We start from the raw sequence: 22,254 nt of genomic DNA, 5'->3' as shown, positions 1-22,254 counted from the left end.
CCCTTTTGCATGACATTCAAGGTCATACACAATAACTTCCTGCTAACTCACTATAGATCAATAATACCTGATATTTTCAAACCACAACACTGCTCATCTTTTCCCTCCTAACCTGGAAATCTTTCTATCGGCCATCTTCCCCAAATCTTATCCACCTTCTAAAGTCACTTATATTCTCACTACCTCCAAAAAGCCTTCCTTGATGATCCCCCATAGAGGGATCTTTTCCTTCTCTAAATTCCTAGAACAGTTACTGTCTGTACCCAGTCAGTTAATTGGGCTGTTTGCACTTCAGCTTTCAAAGTATTATGGTTCCTGTAAGTAGCTTTACAAGTTCCTTGAGGACAGATTCTCCCACAGTGGGCTCATGTGGTGTAGCAGAGCTATCTACATGGTAAGAACATTAACATTTTTTGAACAAATTAATTAATTAATAATTAAGTTACTCCACCTCCTGTCTCTCTTATGTTAGGCTTTTGTTGTTTCTCCCACTGAGCAACAGGGGTTTCTTGTAACTTTCCACTGATCTCCTCCGCCTGTGGTTGCTGATTCAGTTGTGGCTTGGGCACCCCTCCCCCTCCACAGTCAGACCCGGAAGCCCAAAAGGTGAGGAAGGTTTGGATACAGCTGGAGTAACCACACCGTAATGCTTTATTGATGTTGATTTTATTCTGAAGATCTGTTCCTGCTAAAGCCAAGTGGGACCAGAGGTGGCCAGGTGGAGGACTACAGCCAAATCAATTCTTAGCTTCATTTAATGAAAAGAAAAGGAAAGACAAAACAACTTCAATTAACTCTTTAAAAGCATTTTTTCTGGAGATACAAACAAACTCATATAGACCCTTTCCAAACACAGACTACAGGCATTTTCCTGCATAGGGTTGTCCCGCCAGAGGCACCTACATTTCCTAAGACCATCTTCTTCGCCCCTTGGACATTTCATCTATCCACACCCTCTGGCCCAGAGACCCCTTAGTCTCTGCCAGTAGCCAACACACTCCATCTCCCCCAAAGAGCAAGAAGGCAGTGAGTCCCCCAAAGAGCAAGAAGGCAATGAGTAATGGTAAGTAATGGTGAACAATTTCCCTTAAAAGAAAAGCTGGAATAAACGCCTATTATGTGGCCCCAAATTCCTAATTCTAGGCCACAGTTTACTGAGTCCTGGAATCTTGGGATAGGAAGAGACCCTAGAGAGATCATCTATAATCCTTCTGCCTGAGCCACATCTGATGACAAGTTCCTCTATCTTGCCTGCCGCACAAGGGTGCTGCTTCTGCTGGGATATTACCACCAAGAGGAGGGGCCTCCCCTTGCAAATCATTGACAAGACATTGGCACCTATGTGGTACATACCAGGAAAGCTCTGATGGTGGAGGGGTGATTGAAGAGAAGGTGGTCTTAAATGCAGTGGTTCTTTGTATTTTATAATCACAAATCCCCCAAAAGAATTTAAAAAGCTTTGGACTGCCTCCTCTAGAAAAGAGCCTATAGACATGATATTTGGAACATAATTTTAATGGGTTCAGAGACTCCTGAAACCCATCCATAGATGACAAATTAAGATTCTTGCTTTAATGGTATTTTTGAGGACCAAGCAAATGGTACAGCTCCATGGACTAAAACAACAATTAAATTAGTCTGGCCTTGCCGGGGGGCGGAGGGGGGGGGAATATCAAGCCACGGAAACTGAACATTTTATTTTAAGCTGTCACGCCAGACATGGCTTTCATCACCCACCTGGACCAACTGTGTCTCGGAGACACTAAGAAGTTTTAAAACATTGAAAAATAATGAAATAAAATAAGGCAACTCTGCAAGTTACTGGGGATGGGGGCGGGGGTGGGCGGCGCTGTGTATTTCCTTGATGTGTTTGTGACATTGTGGGGAGAAATGCCACACTCTTCACCATTGTGTTGGCAGCTCCTAGGATTCTGAAGGAGTTAATGATTTTATGGGCCCAGAGCTCACACATGTTCCACCTTTCAAAAGCTTCATTTCTCTTTTGTTTGGAGCATTTCCCAATGACTTTTAATTAAGTGTATTCTCTGTTGGCAGGAATGAGACAATAAAGGGAAAGAGTTTTGTGCATTCTTGCTCGCAAAACCAATGCTGTGTGTTTGTTGGTTGCTGATTGATTGGTGGGAAGCTTCCAGCTGTAGCTGCAAAGGAAAACCCACAGTTAAGTGCGACCTATAAAATCACATTTGGGAAGGTGGTTCTTACAGCCCTCGTGCAATGTACTGCACAGTGTATTTCGACTCTGGAAACTTGCTTAGACATCAGGATCTGGCTCCTGGGAGCCTGTGCCTCCTGCAGAATTCTGTGGACAGGGAGTCTATCCTCCCACCTCCCCACCCCCCGGAATGCAACAACATTGATAGTTGCACCAGATGTTTGGGGAAGGGGAGAAGGGTGGGGATGATTATCAGGGTCGAGTACATGTGTCCCTTCTTACAAGCACTGAAAAGAAGTTTTCTATTATGTAAGGTGAGACAGACAAGAAGCAGATCTCTTTTCTCAATATTAACTCCTTGGTTTGAAAGAAACTAATCCGATCTTCTGCCTCTAGGCAATACAACAGTCAAATAGATTTTTGGTGTTGTTGTTGTTCTCCTTCCCACCACCCCCCACAGCGTTTCCAAAGAAGGACATTCCAGCCTTCCTTAACCTTGCATTCCAGAGTCTCACAGTGCCTATACTCAGGAAATATTTCCTCAGGTTTAACTTAAATCCCTCTCCCTGCCATGGGAGACCATTGCTATCCTCCAAGGACTCAAAGAACAGCTGCCTGGCCCTTTGCCAGTCACACCATTCCATGTTTGCATTGTTCGGGGGAGGAAACAGCTCTGGGCCTGTGTTGATCGGCTCCCCACCACCCAGCAGGAACCCAGACCTGAACCCCAGGCTCCTCTAAGGAGTGACTTTGGATACTTGGGGCACTGTTCTCCCAGGACGAGAAAATGACCACAAGTGACTTTTCACCCTCTGAAAACAAAAGTTTCTGCAAGGGGCTTTGAGACATGACATAAAAAGAATTCTCGACATCTTTATGGTGTTTTACCTAACATTTGTGGATACACAAGTTCTACTAGAGGTAGAATAACCTTTGTTTTACATAGATAGATGATAGATTTTTTTTTTTTTTTTTTTTTTGAGAGAGAATGAGAGCATGTGCGCCTGTGTAGGAGAGGAGAGCCTAGAGGGAAAGGGAGATCTTGGAAGAGACAGGATCTTAAGCAGGAGGCTCAATCTCATGACCCTGAGATCATGACCTGAGCTGACTTGGACACTTAACTGACTGAGTCACCCAGGCACCCCAATAACCATGGGTTATTGGGTTCAGCAAGATTGACTCAACCAACCTTTGCACAGATAAGAAGAGTGGATGACAAAAGTTGGCTCCAAATCGTGATGTGTCTGGTTCAACACTTTCCACCACACTAGAGGTGCTTCCTGGGGAATAAATAAAGCTCTAGACCACCGATCATCTATTTCCTGTGGGGTGTGTGTGTGTGTGTGTGTGTGTGTGTGTGTGTGTTAGTCTCAGGAACAGAGAGACGGATACACAAGGAAATAGGAATTAAGACTCACTGAAAAGCGCAAACACATATAAAGTCTTCTGTCCCAGGGACTGTGAAATCGGTGGCAGTGGCAGGGTGGGTAGCAGGAAAGCCTCATGGTGTGGGCAGTTTTGCAGGGTGCTCACGGGACTGGTTCCCCCACCTCCGATCTTCAGTTTCATTATGTACAAAATGAGAATAAGAATACCTTTTTCACAGGGTATTTTGAGAAATAAATGAGATAATGAATATAAAGTGCTTAGTGCAGGGTCTGACAGGTAAAAAAAAGCTAAATAAATGTCGAAATAGTAACTACTCATATTATGGAGTGAATGAAGCAATGAAGCCAAAGGGAGCTAAGTTAGGAAAGGTTTGGTGGAAGAAGTAAAAAGTGTCATAGGAATTTGAAGGCAGGATTGGGGTTTGTGAAGAAGGCAAGGGGGGGCATGATTTTTCTGCCCTCAGCCTCCCCCAAGCTGAGACATGTCAGTCTTTGGATGTGGGTTCCCATCTCTGTGTCCACAGACTTTCAGATTTGTAAGCACTGTCTGGAACAGTAAAGTAGCAAAATGCCATAGGAGAGGCTGTGGATGGACAGTTTGCAAGAGACATGGGCAGCTGCCAGCCTTAAGGCAATTTCTGTCCTAGAATGAAGAATAGCTTTGGTGTAACTCCGTTAAAAATTAAGTGCACTGTAATGTTGAGCCTTTGTTAGTGTGAATAACATCTAAAAACATTAAGTCTAATAACTTGGCTTGCTTACCAGAGATCTGTTGCTTCTGCTGTAGACGAGCATGAGGACCTCTCCAAGGCTCTACACATTATTGGAAACAGGGAGATTGAAATTCTTGGAAATTTCCTATTGATTGGTTAAGTAAATCATCTGCTAAATGGAAATCGAACCTGAAAGGGATACCTTTAACAGAATTAATAAGTGAACTGTTTAGGTGAAATGTTAGGAGTAACCCAAAAATACCTGAATTGATTGGAGATGGATAAACAGGTCCCAAAGAGTAAGGACACTAAGAGAGAAGTTACCGGATGTGCTCAGGGAATACTTTGGACATCAGCCCAGCTCAGCGTGGATGTGTGGAAAAGAAACCACACCACCACAGCTATCTCCAAGGGCGTATAAATCAGGGACACACTTCTATCCATGTATCACAAGCCACTCAAGGTGCCCAGACTAGAAATTGTAGGAGGTCTACCTGTGCATTGGTGCCACCAACTAATGCTGTAGGTTTCTGTGGCTAGGGACACGAAGCCTGGTGCATTCGGAGGTGGTGTGCCCCAACCCGCTTCCCATACGTGTCTACAGTTTGGCTTGCTGCTAGCAATGCAGGGGGGAAGTGTTGGTCTGGCTTCAGAAGGACACTCCTCACACACAGGTCCTGAAATAAGATACTCAAGAGGAACATGAAGAGAAAGAAAGCCGCATTCACTTACAATCTACTCTGTGCCAGTCATTTACCTGCATTGTTTATTTAATCTTCCTAGCAAGTTTTCTAGGTAAGAAATACTGAGTTCATTTTACAAATGAGAGAGCCTAGTGGCAAGAGCTGGAATTCGAACCCAGGTCTGGTTAAGTGCGAAGTCTACAAGTCCAAGTTCTTCTCACCTCATGTGGTGGCCTTGAGAAAATAGAATCTAGTTTAATTTTCACTGAGACAGTAGGTTGTGTGTCTTGGACTAGAATGAGCTGGGGCTGTAAAGTTGTACCCAGGTCATGAAGCACACGGAATCCCAGGGCATCATGTGAAGAGATTTGAAGTGTATTCCACAGGCAAAGAAGATTTTAGAGTGGGGATGAAGGTGGGGAATGATCAGAATTTTCCTTCCTACATTTAAGAGTGGGATTTAATATGGAAGAACACAAGAAAAGGGATGCCTGGGTGGCTCAGTCAGTTAAGACTCTGCCTTCAGCTCAGGTCATGACCCCACACTCCCTGGATCAAGTCCCGTGTCAGGCTCCCTGCTCAGCAGGGAGTCTGCTTCTCCCTCTGACCCTCCCTCCTCTCATGCTCTCTCTCTTTCTCAAATAAATAAATAAATAAATAAATAAAATCTTTAATTAAAAAAAGAGAGGAGAGTAAGAAGAGATCAAATGGAAAAGCAAATAGGAGGGGAAAGTTCTTAGTTCCAGCAAGTTTAGTAATAAAGGGTTAATGCTAGCGAACGAAATAGGCCATCAGAGAAAGACCAATACCGGATGACTTCACTCATACGGGGAATTTAAGAAACAGAACAAATGAACATAGGTGATTGGGAAAGAGAGGTAAACAAAGAAACAGACTCTTAACTATAGAGAAAAAAACAGATGGTTCCCAGAGGGGAGGGGTGAAGTACATGACAGAAAATCAGGAGGGCGTTTGTTGTGATGAGCACTGGGTATCATAGGCAAGTGTTGAATCGCCTTACGCTACACTTGAAATGAATATTTCACTGTATGCTAATCAACTGGAATTTCTATGATAATGTAAAAAAAAGAAATAAAAACAAAACAAAGGGTGCCTGGGTGGCTCAGTCAGTTAAGCATCTGCCTTTGGCTCAGGTCATGATCCCAGGGTTCTGGGACTGAGTCCTGCCATCAAGCTTCCCTCCCTCTCCCTCTCCCTCCGACTGTTGCTCCCCCTGCTTGTGCTCTTTCTCTCTCTAAATACACAAAATCTTAAAAAATAAATAAATAAACAAATAAAATAAGTCAAAAAAAAAAAAAACAGAAATGAACAAAGATGGTAATCAAAAGACCAGGGGATTGGGAGAAGGGGGGTAGGGTTATGGACACTGGAGAGGGTATGTGCCATGGTGAGTGATGTGAAGTGTGTAAACCTGGCGATTCACAGACCTGTACCCCTGGGGATAAAAATATATTATATGTTTATAAAATAAATAAATAATTAAAAAAAAAAAAAGACCAGGGGAAAAAATTGTGACAGATTATATTTTTCAAAAATGGCCGTACCAGTATTTCCCATTCCATATGCCCTGTCCCTCCCGGTTGAGAGGTAAAGTCTAGATCTGCTCCCCATGAAGCTGGGCAGGCCTCTGGGGCTGCCTCAGCGAAGAGCATATGACATAAGTGACACTATAGACTTCCAAGACTAGGTCATAAAAAACGACGTAGCTTCCACCTGGTTCTGTCTCTCTCAAGATTCTTTTCCTTGGAAGTCAGCCATTGTTCTGTGAGAAAGTCCAGGGTGCACAGAGAGGCTCATGTGAGGCTACCGAGGCCCCCAACATCGCCCCCACCCGAGCTCCTGCCAACATGGAGCAGTGACTAACTAGCCGTGCCAGTGGGTCATCATGGAAGCATATCCTTGAGCTCTCAGTTGAGCTGCCTCAGGTGACACACATGGAGAAGAGTCGGGCCTAAATTGCAAATTTGTGGGCAACATTAATGATCGTTATTATTTCAAGTTACAGAGTTTTGGTATGGGGATTTGGTGTGCAGCAGTGGATAACCAGAATAAAAAAGGTCAGGGTCAACAGAAGATGAATGCCAGCCAAATGGTAAGAAAGGTGAATTTTGTTTATTTGATTGTGTCTTCCTGGCTCTGAGGAGTGAACATTGTAGAGCCAGCAAATATGTCCGCCTCCACGGATAACCACGTAACAAAGCACTAACCCACAGCTTTCCCATACTATCCACTCTTGTAGATGGAGATGAGAAGGCAGATAATCGTTCACAATAATGAGCAATCCATGGAAACCAACCTGTACTGGGAGTCTACTCTATTTTAGGCAAAATTTTGGTTGTCCTATATTTCACATCCCTTTTCTCATCTGATCCTGGTAAAATTTCTAGAAAATCTTACTTCTATTTTTTAGGATCAGAAAAAGGGATAGAAAATTGGTTTTCTTTAAAAAAAAAAAAAAAGTCACACTCTTGAGTGGCTACAAGCAAGAGTCAAACTCAAGTCTGATTTCAGCTCTCGGCCTCTCTCTGCTACACCAGCCTTCATATTTGCCAAAGATGATTTCTCTTTGAGTTTTGCACATATGTGCTATTAATGCTTTGGGGGTTGTTTGGATCAGATTCCTTTTTCTTCAGCCGCAGCCTATTTACCTTTCTTGGCTACTATTAGGGGAAAAAAAAAAAAAAAAGAATTTGCATTCCTGAAGCACACACAATTCAACGGTGTTGAAAGCAGATGGTTCGCAAGTATGCTGTGAGACATGGGGAATCCAAATTAAAAGAAATTTTTGCCACAGTTACAGAGTGTTGTGAGGCATTGTGTATTTGTACATGTTGTACAGTGTACGTCCTAAGTGGAGGAGGCTTTTTCTTCTTTGTTGAATTGGCCCTCATCCTTAGAAAAAGGTGTTTTTAACCAAAGCTAAGACATTTTGCCCCAGGGCATGGGTGTCTTGTAGGTTGAAGTGCAGGACACAGCATTCCTTGTGCAAAACATGGAGTTGTGCACACTCATCAGTCAGCTTTCCGTGGATTTCAGAATTCTGCTGGAGATTGCAATTGTTTGAATGGGATGGAGTTCTCTCAATCAGCTCTGAGGGGGAGAAGTAATACAGGGGACAAGAGGTGTGAGTCTCTCCATCTGAGTGTCAGAGAATTCACTGATTGGCCGTTCCATCCTGGCACTGCCACTGGACACCGTGACCTTGCTGAAGTTATTAACCCTTCATTTCTCTTATTGGTTCCAGGAGGACAATAATGCCATGTCACCCTTGCTGAAAATAATTCCAAAAAAAAAAAAAAGTCATCCGTACTTGTGCAAACCCCAAAGCCCATTATTCTAAACAAGACTCTCTCTTTCCTTCCCCTCCCCAGCAGCCATGCGTTTTTTTCCCCAGCATGCCATTTCGAAAACCTTTGACATTTCACTGCGTCTCCTCATTGCCTGCACCGCAGATCATGCCAGATTTGTCAGTTTTAATCTGTCTAAAAACTTGCATCTGCCAGCAGAAACCTTTTCATTTTTTATATGTTGATACAAAGATTTCACACATTGATTTTTGCGTAGCTCTGATTTCATGCAAGCTAAGCAAACAGTGACAGGTTGGTACTAGGGATAATGAATGCTCAATCAGATTAATACAAATCAATGGCATTGGCGAGTTTCAGATGAGGTGCAGGGGGTGTGGTCTGGACAGCAGGAGCTGCCAGAACAAGACAGATGGTCAGAAGCTGACACTCTTACCTCTTTATCTTGATGGGCTCATTAGCAGATTTCTCTCCTTTGGGTCTCATTTGAGTTTCTTGGCTTTAAATGGCACCCCATAGATTGCCTACCATCCTGGAAAACAACTGACATACCCTTCTCACGACCTGGCGCAGAGAGTATTCTAGTGCCCAGAGTCTGATTAGCAGCCTTGAGGGCTAGGACTTCAGTAAATGGGTGCTGGAGTCACCGTTCATCCAACAGGACCACCGGGAGATAATGAAGAGTTAATGTGCTGCTTTTCTACTCTTCTAGAAACTAGCACTTGCTGAATGTCAAGCCCTGTACAAGGCACCTTATTTTATTTAATCCTCACAAGAGGGCTCAGAGGAAGATTCTGTTATGTGGTTATCATGTCTTATTTTATAGGTGAGACTCTGAGGATTAAGTCATTTGTACCAGAGGGGGAAAGTCAGGATATGTCTCTGGGTCTGTAGTACGTGGAAGCCTTGAGGTTAACCACTGCTAGAAGCTCACCTTGGCTTTACCACTGGTCTCCTATATGCAGGGGCAGATGGCGGAGGCTTTGGGCAACTTTTTCAATTCTGCGTTGGCTCCTACGCATCCTTCTCTCCTTCCTTCCTATAGGCTTCAGCGGCTCTTGGCTCTCTCTTCTCTGCCTTTTCCAAAACATACCTCTATCTTCACGTTCTTTCCCCCTCTAAGGCTGGCAATGAAGCAGTGGGGAGTCTCCTAGCTCCCTTTTTTCCTCCTCTCACTCCAAATGACCGCCATCACCACCGTCACAAGAAAAAACTACAAGAAACCAAAAGGTTTCAGAGATACTTCAGGGTTTTGGTAATCATTGATCCATCAAACAGAAGTCCTGACATTTTTTAATCATTGTTTTTTAGAGATTTCCTTTCCAGATGGTGTTTCAAGTCCTCTCTTAACTGATTTGACTCCATATACTAGAGGTGAGTTTATCCTGACAAAGCTGCTAGGTGGGAGAATCTTAGAACTAGTCTAAGCCTAGTTCATAATCTTCACCACGAGTATGAGCTCATCCTGCATTTCTTCATCTCTTTGTTCCTGATCATCTTCTGTGATTGAGAGGAACGCTACCATCTCCAGCCCCAAAAGATCATGTAGGGGACTTCAAACTTCAGCTTTGCAGATGCTTTCCCATCCTCAGAGCAATCTCCTGGGCCCCAGCTGCCTGTTCTTCCTCTTTCTCTGTATACTGGAGTTTTGCCTACAGAACACTCCCCAGCCAGGTCCCAACATGGCTTCCACTTGCTGACTGTTGGTTGTCTGAAAAACGAGCCCACGCTCAACCTACACAGTCTCTGGGTTCTGCTGCCTTGTCACAGCCACTACCCCCACTTCTTTTTTTTTTTTTTTTAACATTTTATTTATTTATTTGACAGACAGAGATCACAAGTAGGCAGAGAGGCAGGCAGAGAAAGGGGAGGGGAAAAGCAGGCTCCCCGCTGAGCAGAAAGCCCAATGCGGAACTCGATCACAGAACCCTGACATCATGACCCGGGCTGAAGGCAGAGGCTTAACCCACTGAGCCACCCAGGTGCCCCCACTATCCCCACTTCTTAAAAAAACAAAAATAAAGAAAGAAAAGTTTCTTTCTTCAATCCTTTGACACCACTTCCCTAATTCTCCAAAGTCCAGAGTTTCTCCTTTCTCCTTACCACTGCCTAAGGTGTAAACCCTACTGCTCAGTCCTTGCCTTCTGCTTTCCAGCTTTTACACTAACTGCCCTCAGGAGCATATCCAGACTTGTGGTTTCAATTACTATTATAATTACCACTTACAGATCTCCACCCCTAGACACACTTGCATTTTAATTCCAAATGGCTTCCTATGGGAAATTTCCACTGGAAGATTCTACCATTATCTCTAACTTACCATGTCCAGACTTCTCATCTCCATCAACTGCATCACCATCCTTCTAGGCTCATTGGTTTCAACTTGACTACTTTCTCTCCCATCAAATTTTGTTTTAAATCTATGTATTCACTTATCCACTCACTTATTCATTAACTCACTCAACAGACACTTACTGGATACCTGTTTGGTGTTAGCTTCCGAGTGAGACACAAAAGATACAAAATTAAAGGACATATCCTGAATCTAACATTGAAGATTCCCCATCCATCAAGAGCAGCCTCTATACGACCTTCGCTTTCATGGTTTCCAATAACACTAAGTGTTTCAATCAAACTGGTTTTCTGTCCTCACACAAACATGTTCTTTCTTACCTCCATGCCTTTGTGTCTGTTGCTCTGCCTGCCTAGAAAAACCTCCCCCAGTCATTCTGCCATCTCAAGTCAACATTTCCTTTAAGTGCCATGTATTTTCAAAGTCTTGACATAATGCTTTCTGCCTTCTCTAAATTCAGGTAGGATTTTGTGACTCAATGGCTCCTTTCTCCCATTGTGATCATGGGAAGTAAAAAGGCATGGCAGAGAGTTGTTGAGAAAGAAAGAGGTCTTAGAATCCTTTAGTGAAGCTGTCATAGTAAGGGCATATTTTCTGGGCAAGGACAAGATTCATGTGTTCCTTTACTAATCCATTGATTTACCCATTTCTGTGTTCTCCCAAAGGCATGAGTTCCCAAAAAGCATGGGGCCAGGGTGGCTGTTTATGCTGTTTATGCTGCTGCACACCCTGGGTCCTAGACTGCCTGGCCCTGTTGCTCCTAGCCTGGTGGTGCTCACTGAAAAGGATCAGGCCTGGTTCAAGAAGTTGGGTATGGAACCCCTGTTTACAGTGAAGGAGATGTGTCATGGAAGACTCACCCTCATGTCCACTCAACTTCTCCACAGCTGGGTTCTGGGAAAAACCTCAGCTAGGAGCTTTCTGGGACAGACTATGAAGCCACCAAATTACAGTAACCACAAGACCCAATGGGAGAGGATAACAATGACAACAGAAACTCCCTACTGTTCTTCTGCCATTAACAAGGCAAGATTTTGTTGTTGCTAAGGGGGCTACCTGTCTTTGCCCATAGTGCCACACTTGCTCTGAGAGATGAAGAGTCTGTTCCAGGCAGAAGTGCCCACCGACCATATCTCTGGCATCCCAGAAGTGGCTCCAGAGTGCCAAGCAGAGCCTGAAATGATTTGTGTTGGCCAGAAGTATCTGTTCTTCCAAGGATATCTGCTGTAAGGACAGGGATATCTCATCCCAAGGCTTGCAAGTCAATAACTACAAGATCAATGATTCTACCCACTGGACAATAGGTCAATACCAAAAACCTTTGATCACATCCTGGCACACAGCTCCACTTAGCTGAGGACATAGATTGGGAGAGAATGAGGAGGAGGGAGGTGATATCTATCAAGGAAGCTATAGCTAGAGGTCCCTTTCTGATAGACTGTGTAACTCCCGATGGGAACTGAAGAAGTCAATAATTCTCTCTAGGCTTCAGTATATCTATCTAGAAATTAGAATCACCTTTAGGATGATCAATGGTCTGGAGAAGGCCCTGGGAAGGTTAATCTCACAGAAGTCTGATGGAGGGTTGGTTCTTGCCTGTGTCATAGCTTATTCTGCTGTGATTACTCACCACAGTATCTCCAGGACCCAGCAGAGTGAACAACACATATTAGGCCATTGTTATGCAACAAATGACAAAAAAATGAATGGATTGAGGGTTCTGCAGTCATTCATTCTCTCAAGGGCCATGTAGGAGTTGTTAAAAGTTGGGAAGATAGCTGCATTTCTTTTCTGCCTCCCTATTTCCTTCCCCTATTCTCAGTTTGCACACATCTTAGCTTGGACCAAAGTCTGTGGCTCTCTCTCTGCCCCTATAACCCACACAGTCGGCCATGTCACGGGAGTTGTGCGTGGTTGTCTTGGGACAGTGGTCATTCAGAGAAGTTAAATGAAGACTCAACATCATCCCTACCTTGAGATTTGGAACATAGATCAGGATGGAAGAGAAGGATCGAGAAGTTAAAACAGTCAGAAATCTGGGGCCTACTAGACTCCTCTGAGAGCCCCATGCCTTATTCAAGCTTAGGTCTGGCTTACTCTCTTGAGACCTGTCTCAGGAGGCCTACAAGTAGGAAAAAGAGGTTAGGACAGTGGAGATGGAAGAAATCTAAACATGCTGACTGGAGCTAGGTCCTCAAGCTCTCCAGGGCTGTGCTTTTCACCATGCTTCCTATGCCATGGACTACCATAACTGACATGGTAGACCCAGATCCCATTTTTGCAGAACCCAGTTTCAGGGCACCTGCTTCCCACATAACTTGTGACTGGGTATGAAAGGTCAAAGGCCTTTTTAATGGTTACTCTCCCTTCCTTGCAATTCCTGCCAGACTTCCAGGTGAGACTGCCAGGGCTCTGATCCAATCACAGCCCAAGCTCTTGCACTGTCATTAAACCTTTGGGTCACCAAGTGGTAGGAAAATAATGATGTCTTCCTCACAGGTTGGCTATTTATCTGCTGTCTGTCATCCTCATCCTCATCCTCCCATACTCCACTTAGATTTCTGTTCCAACGACCTTCCTAACAAGTGCTGCATATTAGGAGGCACTGGTGGGAAATCAGAACTTATCAATGGAGGGACACCTAGGTGGCTCAGTTGACTAAGCATCTGACTTCAGCTCCAGTCATGATCTCAGGGTCCTGGGATCAAGCTCCACATCTGGACCCCTGGTCAGTGGGGAGTCTGCTTTTCCCTCTCTTTCTGCTCCTCCCCTATCCCCAATGCTCTCTTGCTCACTGGTACAGTCTCTTTCAAATAAATAAAATCTTGGGGGGGGGGAGAAATTACAAGTGGAAAGAAATTACTATTCCTCTTTTTGTTTTTTCTTTCTCTTTGTTTGCTTCTGGCAGCAACTGCGGAAGTGGCTATATTCCCCTGATGATCCCAGCTCTGGTGGCAGCAGTCTTTCCTTGGCGGTCCTAGTAGAGACCACGTGCTCCCCTCTCTATGGGGTCAGCACTGCTGGGTGGTCCATCCCATAGCCCCAATATAGGCTAGGTGTCACACCTTCCACAGTAACTGCATGGTACACGACACACTCACAAACCAGCCCAGCAGTGTTTTCTGCACTCTGGAAACACCAATCCCTTCCTTTTGTTCTCTAGCCATATTTCCTTCCCATAGTAAATAATTTCTAGGTTACTTCTCCCCCTTTTGCCTGGCTTTATCTCTTCAAGCCCTTTATAATTATTCCCTGTATTAAATGTCTTCTGTTTGTTTTTCTAGTCCTATCCTGTCTGCTACACAAAAATTAAGGAAGGTGGCTATTCATAGGTAGAAAACAATTTTCTCCCAAAAGACACAGAAGAAAAATATATAAGGAATGAAATTAACCATTAATACAGTATTTTCTATTACAGTTACCTAAGCACTGTCTTGTTGATCATAAAATTAGATCATTGTTGTGATATTATTTTTCTTGAGTAAAAACACATGTCCATATGATATGTCATCTCCATTAGAACAGAATTTATGCATAGGTCAAGTTAATTATGACTAATATTTTACATCTGAACTCATTATACTCTCCGAACCATTAGATACATCATCTTGCCATAAAGTATCAAATTAAATTTGATATTTCCACACACCCAAAAATGCTGTGTTCTTCTGTGGGAGTATCCATTGTGGAAATGTAGCAAGCTCAGATCTAAGTGAAGATAACTTGCAAACTGAAGGACTCCTCACTCCTGCTAGGAAATGCCTACACAAGTGACATCATCAAGAAACAATTTAACTGAAAAAGTTTTAAGAGAGTCCTGATCTAAATGCTAATCTGCAGAGAACTAGGTGATGAACGATGGTCCAGTCGCCCAGCCATCCTGCATAAAGCTAAGGAGTCATTAAAGGATCCTGCATAAAGCTAGGGAGTCATTGAATTATTGTCATAATTATTGACACTGCAAAGTGTACACAATGTATTGTTGAGTGAAAAATTGGTTATGAAAGTTTGCACAGTTTGATCCCATTTTTTTTTTGTTTGTTTAAAAAGTATTTGCATGTAACAAAAACACTTGAAAGTACAGCAGAGATAATAGTGATTATCTCCTGTTAGTGGGATGATGTGTGGTTTTTAATTTTCTTTTTACCAAGTTGTTTTTTTTACATTTTTCTACAATGAAGATATATTAATTTTGTTTAAAAGGGAATATGTAAGTTGGTTGGAAGACAAAGAGATGTGCTCTCTGATTTATACAGAATGGGAAGCTGGCCAGAATAGCTGTGTGGGAGTGGTGGGAAAAGCAAGGAGAGCTGGGGAGGAATATCTCTGGGACCCATCCCCCCTGGGTTGTCATAGGGTTGCTCTCTTATCACACTGTATGATAATGTGAAACCATTTTAACAAGGTTCTGGATGACTTTTAAGTTCTCCCAAAGAGGGGCTCCAAAATCCAAGCTAATTCAATTCAAAGAAAATGTATTAGTGATCACCCTGTGCCAAGACCTATACCAGGTCCTAAAGAGATAGAGATGAAGTCCCACGTACGTGTCCCCCAGATACCTACTGCTTTGTCAAGGGACATCACATCCCCACATCTGCTACCATTAGAGCAGAAATATTTCTCTTCGAATCCTGCCTCTGCCTCTCACTAGCTGTGTGACCTTGGGGAAATTTCTTTTTGAGTTTCAGATTTTTCGTCTTTAGAAGGAAGGTAATAATTCTCCCTTCTTTTTATTGGTTAGAGGGTTTTACAGAATGATAAGATAAAAATAATCCAAGAAGAAAAGATAAAGAGAGAAAAAGAGAAAGGGAGAGAAAGAAAGAGAAGGGGGGAAGAGAGAGTCATTTTGTTTTCTAGGACACTTTAGGCTTTTCAGGAGTGAGAATAACCAATAAGAATGAAGAAGAAAATACTACCAAAAAATCCCTACCCAAGGAGGGGTAGCCAAATGTTAAGTGTGAGGTATTAGATACAATAATTGGGCTAGAAGTTAATGAAATAAAAGTTTCATAATTTTATAGTACCTCCTATAAGCCTTTGCCCTTTTTGAACACATGCAGCTATAATACAACCAGATTTTCCAGGTAGTCTGCATAGTTACTGAAGGACAAAGGATCTGCGTGGTCCATGTTTCCTGGAGACCTCAGATAAATGGGAAATTGGGGTGCCTTGGACAATGGTGGAAGAAGAAAGAGCCTGTTAAGTCTGCCTCATAGATAGCGAGTGGACAATATTGGGTGGATGGTAAGGGAGGGTGGGAGGGGGAACATTACTTGGCCGTGGTAAATTATTTCTATCTTATAAAAAATCTGTAATTTCTATATTGAAACAAGTATGAAGAATACATAGAAATACTTTATAAAAATAGCTTTTCTGTGTATTTTACTTTATTATATTCCAATGGTTACAACTGGAGGACCCAATTCTGTCCCTACCCTCAACTCCCCTTAACCAAATGCTCTGTAGAAGAGAGGAATGTAAGGACCTTGAGACAGTATCCAACACCGACCACCATCCCAATATGCAACCTGACATCCTTTTGCTTTTCGGAGTCTTACCTCCCAGCTATGCTGTAAACACCTTGAAATCAAGAGTCATGTCTTCATCTCTTATTTGTAGGAATTCTTAACATAGTGCTGGTCTCAATGAATCATTACTTGGAAGGCTCACCAATCCTCCTCTCTCACCAAAATTATCGCATTATTACATTTACATTGTACAATTAACAGCCAACCATGGAAAATCAAAATAATCAGCTTTCAATTGGCTAAATAGATTTGTTAGCATAGTAAATAATTATTCACCAGTAAATGCATTAACCTTATTTGTTTAAGTGAAGGTCATAGATAAAAACATCATGTTCCCATCATTTTAAGATATTGATTTGAAGAGGAGATAAAGTCAGACAAAGGCCATTGACTTTAGCACTGGATGAAGACAATTTAAAGGAAACCAATCAGTCCAGCACCAGACCAGCTGCAGTGAGAGATAATGAAAGTACTACTGCCCTGCCCTCAAGGAGTTCTGAATCAAATTGAAGAGTCAAGATATACATGGAAATTAGGGAATAATAAAGATGCTATATATCAAAAAAAAAAAAGATGTAGGATAAATCAGCATTTTTCAGGTAGAAGGACTCTTTTTAAAAATAATGTTCATTTATTAAATCAGAAAAAAATATATAACCAAATATTAAAAATCATAGGAAATATGATCTTTCTCAGATTAAGACTATTAACACTTGGTATATTCCCAGAATAATTTCTGAACAAATAAAAGGTGTTTTATTTTATTTTTTTTAAAGATTTATTTATTTATTTGAGAGAGAGAGAGAGAGAAAGAGAGAGCAAGTGGGAGGAAGGGTAGAGGGAGAGAATCTCAAGCAGACGCCCCACTGAGTGTGGAGCCTGATGCAGGGTTCAATCTCGTGACCCCGAGATCATGACCTGAGCCGAAACCAAGATTTGGGTGCTTAACAGATTGAGCAAACCAATGTTCCCCAATAAAAGGCATTTTAAAGAAAATAGCATGTCATAAATAAATGTTAATTATTTATACTCAATAACATAAACAAAATTGAAGATGCTCTTTTTGTTTTTGAGAGAGAAAGAAAGAGAGCATATACGTGCACACGCATGTGAGCAGAGGGGGAAGACAGAAAGAGACGGAGACAATCTTAAGACCCTGAGATCATGACCCGAGCCAAAATCAAAGGCAGACACTTGACCAACTTAACCCAGGTGCCCTTCCCAAATGGAAAACATTCTTACCGAACTACAGCTTTCACAAATCTAGGGAGGAGAACCCCTGAGAAAGAATCACAATCTAGAAAGATCTTGCCAGAAGAGAACAAGGGCCAGACTCACAAGATTAAATTTAACAGAGATACTTCTAAAACCTTTACCTTAGATTGAAAGCCCAGGAATCAACAGTGCCATTGTCAGAATGCTGATATAACCTTCGCCGTCTCAAGGAAAGCAGAATGCTCCATACTAAGAAGGGAAAGTCCTTCTCTAGGTTGTGCTGATCTGACCATCCCTTTGAGCTTTATACTTAATTTTATGGCAAGATTGGTCAAGAGGACAAGAAACAAGATGCAAATTATGCCATGTGAGTCATCATTGCAAGAGCTAGTAGTGCTTAGCTGGAAAAAGAGGAGACTTTACCGCTTGGCATGTGTGTGTACGTGTGTGTGCATGTGTGAGGATGTGGATGTGGGGAAATTCTTGGCAACACCCACACACAAAGACTGATCCTGAGAAAGAATGATTGGATACATTTTGTGTAAATTCAGAGGGCAAAAATAATTGGATAACTCTGAAATCATTCCCACAGCACCCTAGGAGGAATAATTATGTAAACATCTGAGCCATCCAAAAATGGAACAGACTGTCTTTACAAGTTCCCCTTTCTCTAAAATGACCTAAACAGAGGTAGAACAGGGAATGTGGGAGAAAGATTCCTGCCTTTGGAAACTACAAGAATCTTGCGGCCCCTTCCAACTCTAAGATTATAAAATAAAGTGAAAGAATAGTACTGAACTAAATAACTTTTACTCTTGATGTGTGTATTTGTGTATACGTGTGTGTGGGTATATGGGTTTGATAAAACCAAAATCATCTAACATTTAGATCTTGGAAACTTTTAAAAATTACATCTTGAATGTCTCCAAAGGCAAAGGAAACAAACGCGAAAATGAACTTTGGGGACTTCATCAAGATCAAGAGCTTCTGCACAGCAAAGGAAACAGTCAACAAAACAAAAAGGCAACCCATGGAATGGGAGAAGGTATTTGCAAATGACAGTACAGACAAAAGGTTGATATCCAGGATCTATAAAAAAACTTTTCAAACTCAACACACACAAAACAAATAATCATATCAAAAAACGGGCAGAAGATATGAACAGACATTCTCCAATGAAGAAATACAAATGGCTATCAGACACATGAAAAAATGTTCATCATCACTAGCCATCAGGGAGATTCAAATTAAAACCACATTGAGATACCACCTTACACCAGTTAGAATGGCCAAAATTAGCAAGCAGAAAACAACGTGTGTTGGAGAGGATGTGGAGAAAGAGGAACCCTCTTACACTGTTGGTGGGAATGCAAGTTGGTGCAGCCACTTTGGAGAACAGTGTGGAGATTCCTTAAGAAATTAAAAATAGGGGCGTCTGGGTAGCTCAGTGGGTTAAGCCTCTGCCTTCAGCTCAGGTCATGATCTCAGGGTCCTGGTATTGAGCCCCACATGGGGCTCTCTGCTCAGCAGGGAGCCTGCTTCCCCCTCTCTCTCTACCTGCCTCCTACATACTTGTGATCTCTCTTTCTCTCTCTCTGTGTGTTAAATAAATAAATAAAATCTTAAAAAAAAATTAAAAATAGAGCTTCCCTATAACCCTGCAATTGGACTACTGGGTATTTACCCCAAAGTTACAGATGTAGTGAAAAGTAAGGTCATCTGTACCCCAATGTTTATAGCAGCAATGGCCACGGTAGCCATACTGAGCCAAGTATGGGAGCCATACTGAACCAAGATGCCCTTCAATGGATGAATGGATAAGGAAGATGTGGTCCATATACACTATGGAGTATTATGCCTCCATCAGAAAGGATGAATATGCAATTTTTGTATCAACATGAACGGGACTGGAAGAGATTATGCTGAGTGAAATAAGTCAAGCAGAGAGAGTCAATTATCATATGGTTTCAGTTATTTGTGGAGCATAACAAATAACATGGAAGACATGGGGAGATGGAGAGGAGAAGGGAGTTGAGGGAAATTGGAGGGGGAGATGAACCATGAGAGACTATGGAGTCTGAAAAACAATATGAGGGTTTTGAAGGGGCGGCAGGGGGAGGGGATGGGAGGTTGAGGGAGCCAGGTGGTGGGTATTATGGAGGGCACGTATTACATGGAGCACTGGATGTGGTGCAAAAAACAATGAATTCTGTTATGCTGAAAAGAAATTTAAAAATAAATAAAATATAAATAAATAAATAAAATACAAAAAAAAATAATTACATCTTGAGGGGCACCTTCGACTCCAGTCACAATCCCAGAGTCCTAGAAAGAGCCACGCATTGGGCTCCCCTGCTCAAAGGGGAGTCTGCATCTCTCTCTCTCTTTACTTAATAAAATCTTTTTTAAAAAATACATCTTGGAAAAAAAATACATTGAGCTTAATCCTTAAAAATGATTACCTTCTTACTTCTCCTTGAGGTAGTAGAACAAGACAGACTAATTCTGAGTTTCTGTGGTGCCTCATACTAGCAGTATGACCTTGAGAAATATGGGTAAACCCTTGGAAGTTTTATTTTATTTTATTTAAAGATTTTATTTATTTGACAGAGAGATAGATCACAAGTAGGCAGAGAGGCAGGCGGAGAAAGAGAGAGAGAGAGAGAGAGAGAGAGAAGCAGGCTCCCTGCTTCGCAGAGAATCCGATGCCGGGCTCGACCCCAGGACCCTGGGATCATGACCTGAGTCAAAGGAAGAGGCTTACCCTACTGAGCCACCCAGGTGCCCTCCATTTCCCATTTTATAAAGAAGAAATAACCTAGAATCAAAGGAGCCCTGTGAGGATAATGCTATCACATGGCCTAGCCCATCTTCGATAGTTAATACACAGAAGTTGTTTTTGTTATTATTATTGTATTTCCCATCCCTTTCTCTGCAGCCCTCCCTTTCTCTTCTTTCCTGTTTCTCTTCTTTCCCCCAACTCCATCTTTCAAGGCACTGTCAATTTATCTCTACATCAGTAGACACCTGTCTCATCTCTCCTGCGATGCTGAGTGGTATTTAAGGAAGATAGGACAGGTAAGTGTGTGCAAGGTATGGAATGTAAGCAGAATGGTACGAGAAAGCCAAGTCAAATGAGCATGTGCTGGAGAAGCAATGAAGGCCAGCTCTTTCCCCTCCTCATTTCCTCCCTTTGGCCTTCTCCCTTCCCCCCACCAAAAAAGAACAGAAACAGAAGGGAAGACCGATGGAGGAAAAAATACTCTCAAAAGGACAGGAGTTGGGAACATCAGAAAGGGCAGGATCTCACCCAGGAGAGGCTCAGAAGGAAGTGAGAAGCAAGAGACGCACTGCCAGACCCTAAGTGAGTGGAATGAAATAGATCGATGATTTTAGAAAAGATAACTAATGAGACTCCGATAACTCTAATTTTCTGGGCCTTGGTGAGCTTTGCTTAAGATTCGACTGAATGGAAATAGAAGTAGCTGAGAAAGAAGCCAGTGGATAGGAACTGACATAATGGACTATATTGACTCACGGAGATATAAGGGACCTTCTTAAAAGCATAATATTTTACAGGATCATTTGTCAGGCTTCCTCTGGGTGAGTGTGCTCCTTGGGGGGAGGTAAGTGGGTTGGCTAATCTTAGTGTTTAAAGTGCACCTTGCATTGTGCTAGAAATCTCGCAGCTTTACTGAGCAGACAGGGAGGCAGAAAGGACATAGGTGCCCACCGCCATCTTCTTTTCTTTCAGGGGACTCAGCAGATGAGCACCCAACTAGGATCCAAGACCCACTTTCCTCTCCCCTCCACTTGGCTCTCTAGCCCATGGTCTTTTCTGGCAGGGCCCTTGTTTGAAAGAATTAAACCTCTCTTAATCCCCTGAACCTTTCTGCTCTCACAGGGTAGAAAGAATCTACAAGCCATTGGGACATTAATCCAGTGGCTCTCCAAGTTCCTTTAGATCCCTCCCTCTACCCCAGTTGCCTACACTCAGCTCCTGCATCTTCTACCTCTGTGTTCAGTGCTGGCAACTCCCCTTACATCCCAACCCGTGATGATCTTCCTCTCTCCTATTATCCTCTTTGCCAATAGTTCTTTAGTAGATTTGGACCTTGTTTAAAGATCCAGATGCAAAAGCTCAAACTCAGAAGTTCCAGGAATCGAGCCTGGGAATCTACGCTTTCACAAACCCACAGATGATGCACATGATTTGAGAATCCTTGGATTCCATGTGATTGTTTAGGACTTTCCTATACATAACCCTATATTCTGTATTAATTTTTCATGAGCTAGGTCAAGCATCCAAACTTAGCCATGATCATACTTCTATCCCAGGCCCATCATTTATTTTTCTTGATATATCCCTTACCTGGCACAGGAAAAAGTGCTCAGAAAGTGTCTGTAGATGATGGTATGATCATTTGGGTTTTGTTATAGAATGACAGGTGGAGGTCGTGCTGGTTTTCCATGACTCCGTCTTAGGAAAGTCTCAAAGCCTACCAATCTTTAAGCACTCTGCCCTTGAAGGTTTACTCCAGGGATTAGAATTAGAATGTCCCAGGCAACACTTCCTCTCTAGGCTATCCACACATCCCACGCCACATCCAGTCAATGCCAGTGCTCTCTCATTGCCAAGTTAACTTTCTCTTGATCCTTGTGATATCACTGCAATGGGACGATTTCTGCTCAGAATGACTATAGGGCACACATTCTCGCCACAGTCTTGCATTCCCTTCTGATACTTCATCTCCTAAGGGAAGAGAAATCTAGAGGAGGAAAAAAACAACATGACCATTGGATTTGCATAAAAGATCAGAGAACATATAAGAAGCTGCCTTTGGTTAGAAACACAGAGCTATATTCAGTGACATG

At 42.5% G+C, this 22,254-nt stretch overlaps 1 protein-coding gene across 3 annotated transcripts in view; it reads right to left on the bottom strand.

Annotated features, from left to right (window-relative positions):
* Nucleotides 1-22,254, bottom strand: part of LOC309840990 (uncharacterized protein) — a 140,357-nt gene that overhangs the window by 5,207 nt on the left and 112,896 nt on the right. The window contains exons 4-5 of one of the 3 annotated variants that reach the window (XM_082683725.1): nt 21,752-22,148; nt 7,069-8,249 (exon numbers count right to left, since the gene is read on the bottom strand). The exons of the other annotated variants lie outside the window; for them this stretch is intronic. Of the exons in view, the coding sequence (XP_082539851.1) occupies nt 22,126-22,148 (23 nt within the window). The 3' untranslated portion in view covers nt 7,069-8,249; nt 21,752-22,125. Of the gene's footprint in view, nt 1-7,068; nt 8,250-21,751; nt 22,149-22,254 lie in introns of those variants that run through there. 3 annotated transcript variants of the gene reach the window in all.

Source organism: Mustela nivalis, assembly GCF_964662115.1.
Source record: "Mustela nivalis genome assembly, chromosome: 9".
In the NCBI taxonomy this organism is placed as follows: Eukaryota; Metazoa; Chordata; class Mammalia; order Carnivora; family Mustelidae; genus Mustela; species Mustela nivalis.
This window is presented reverse-complemented; position numbering and strand designations above follow the sequence as displayed.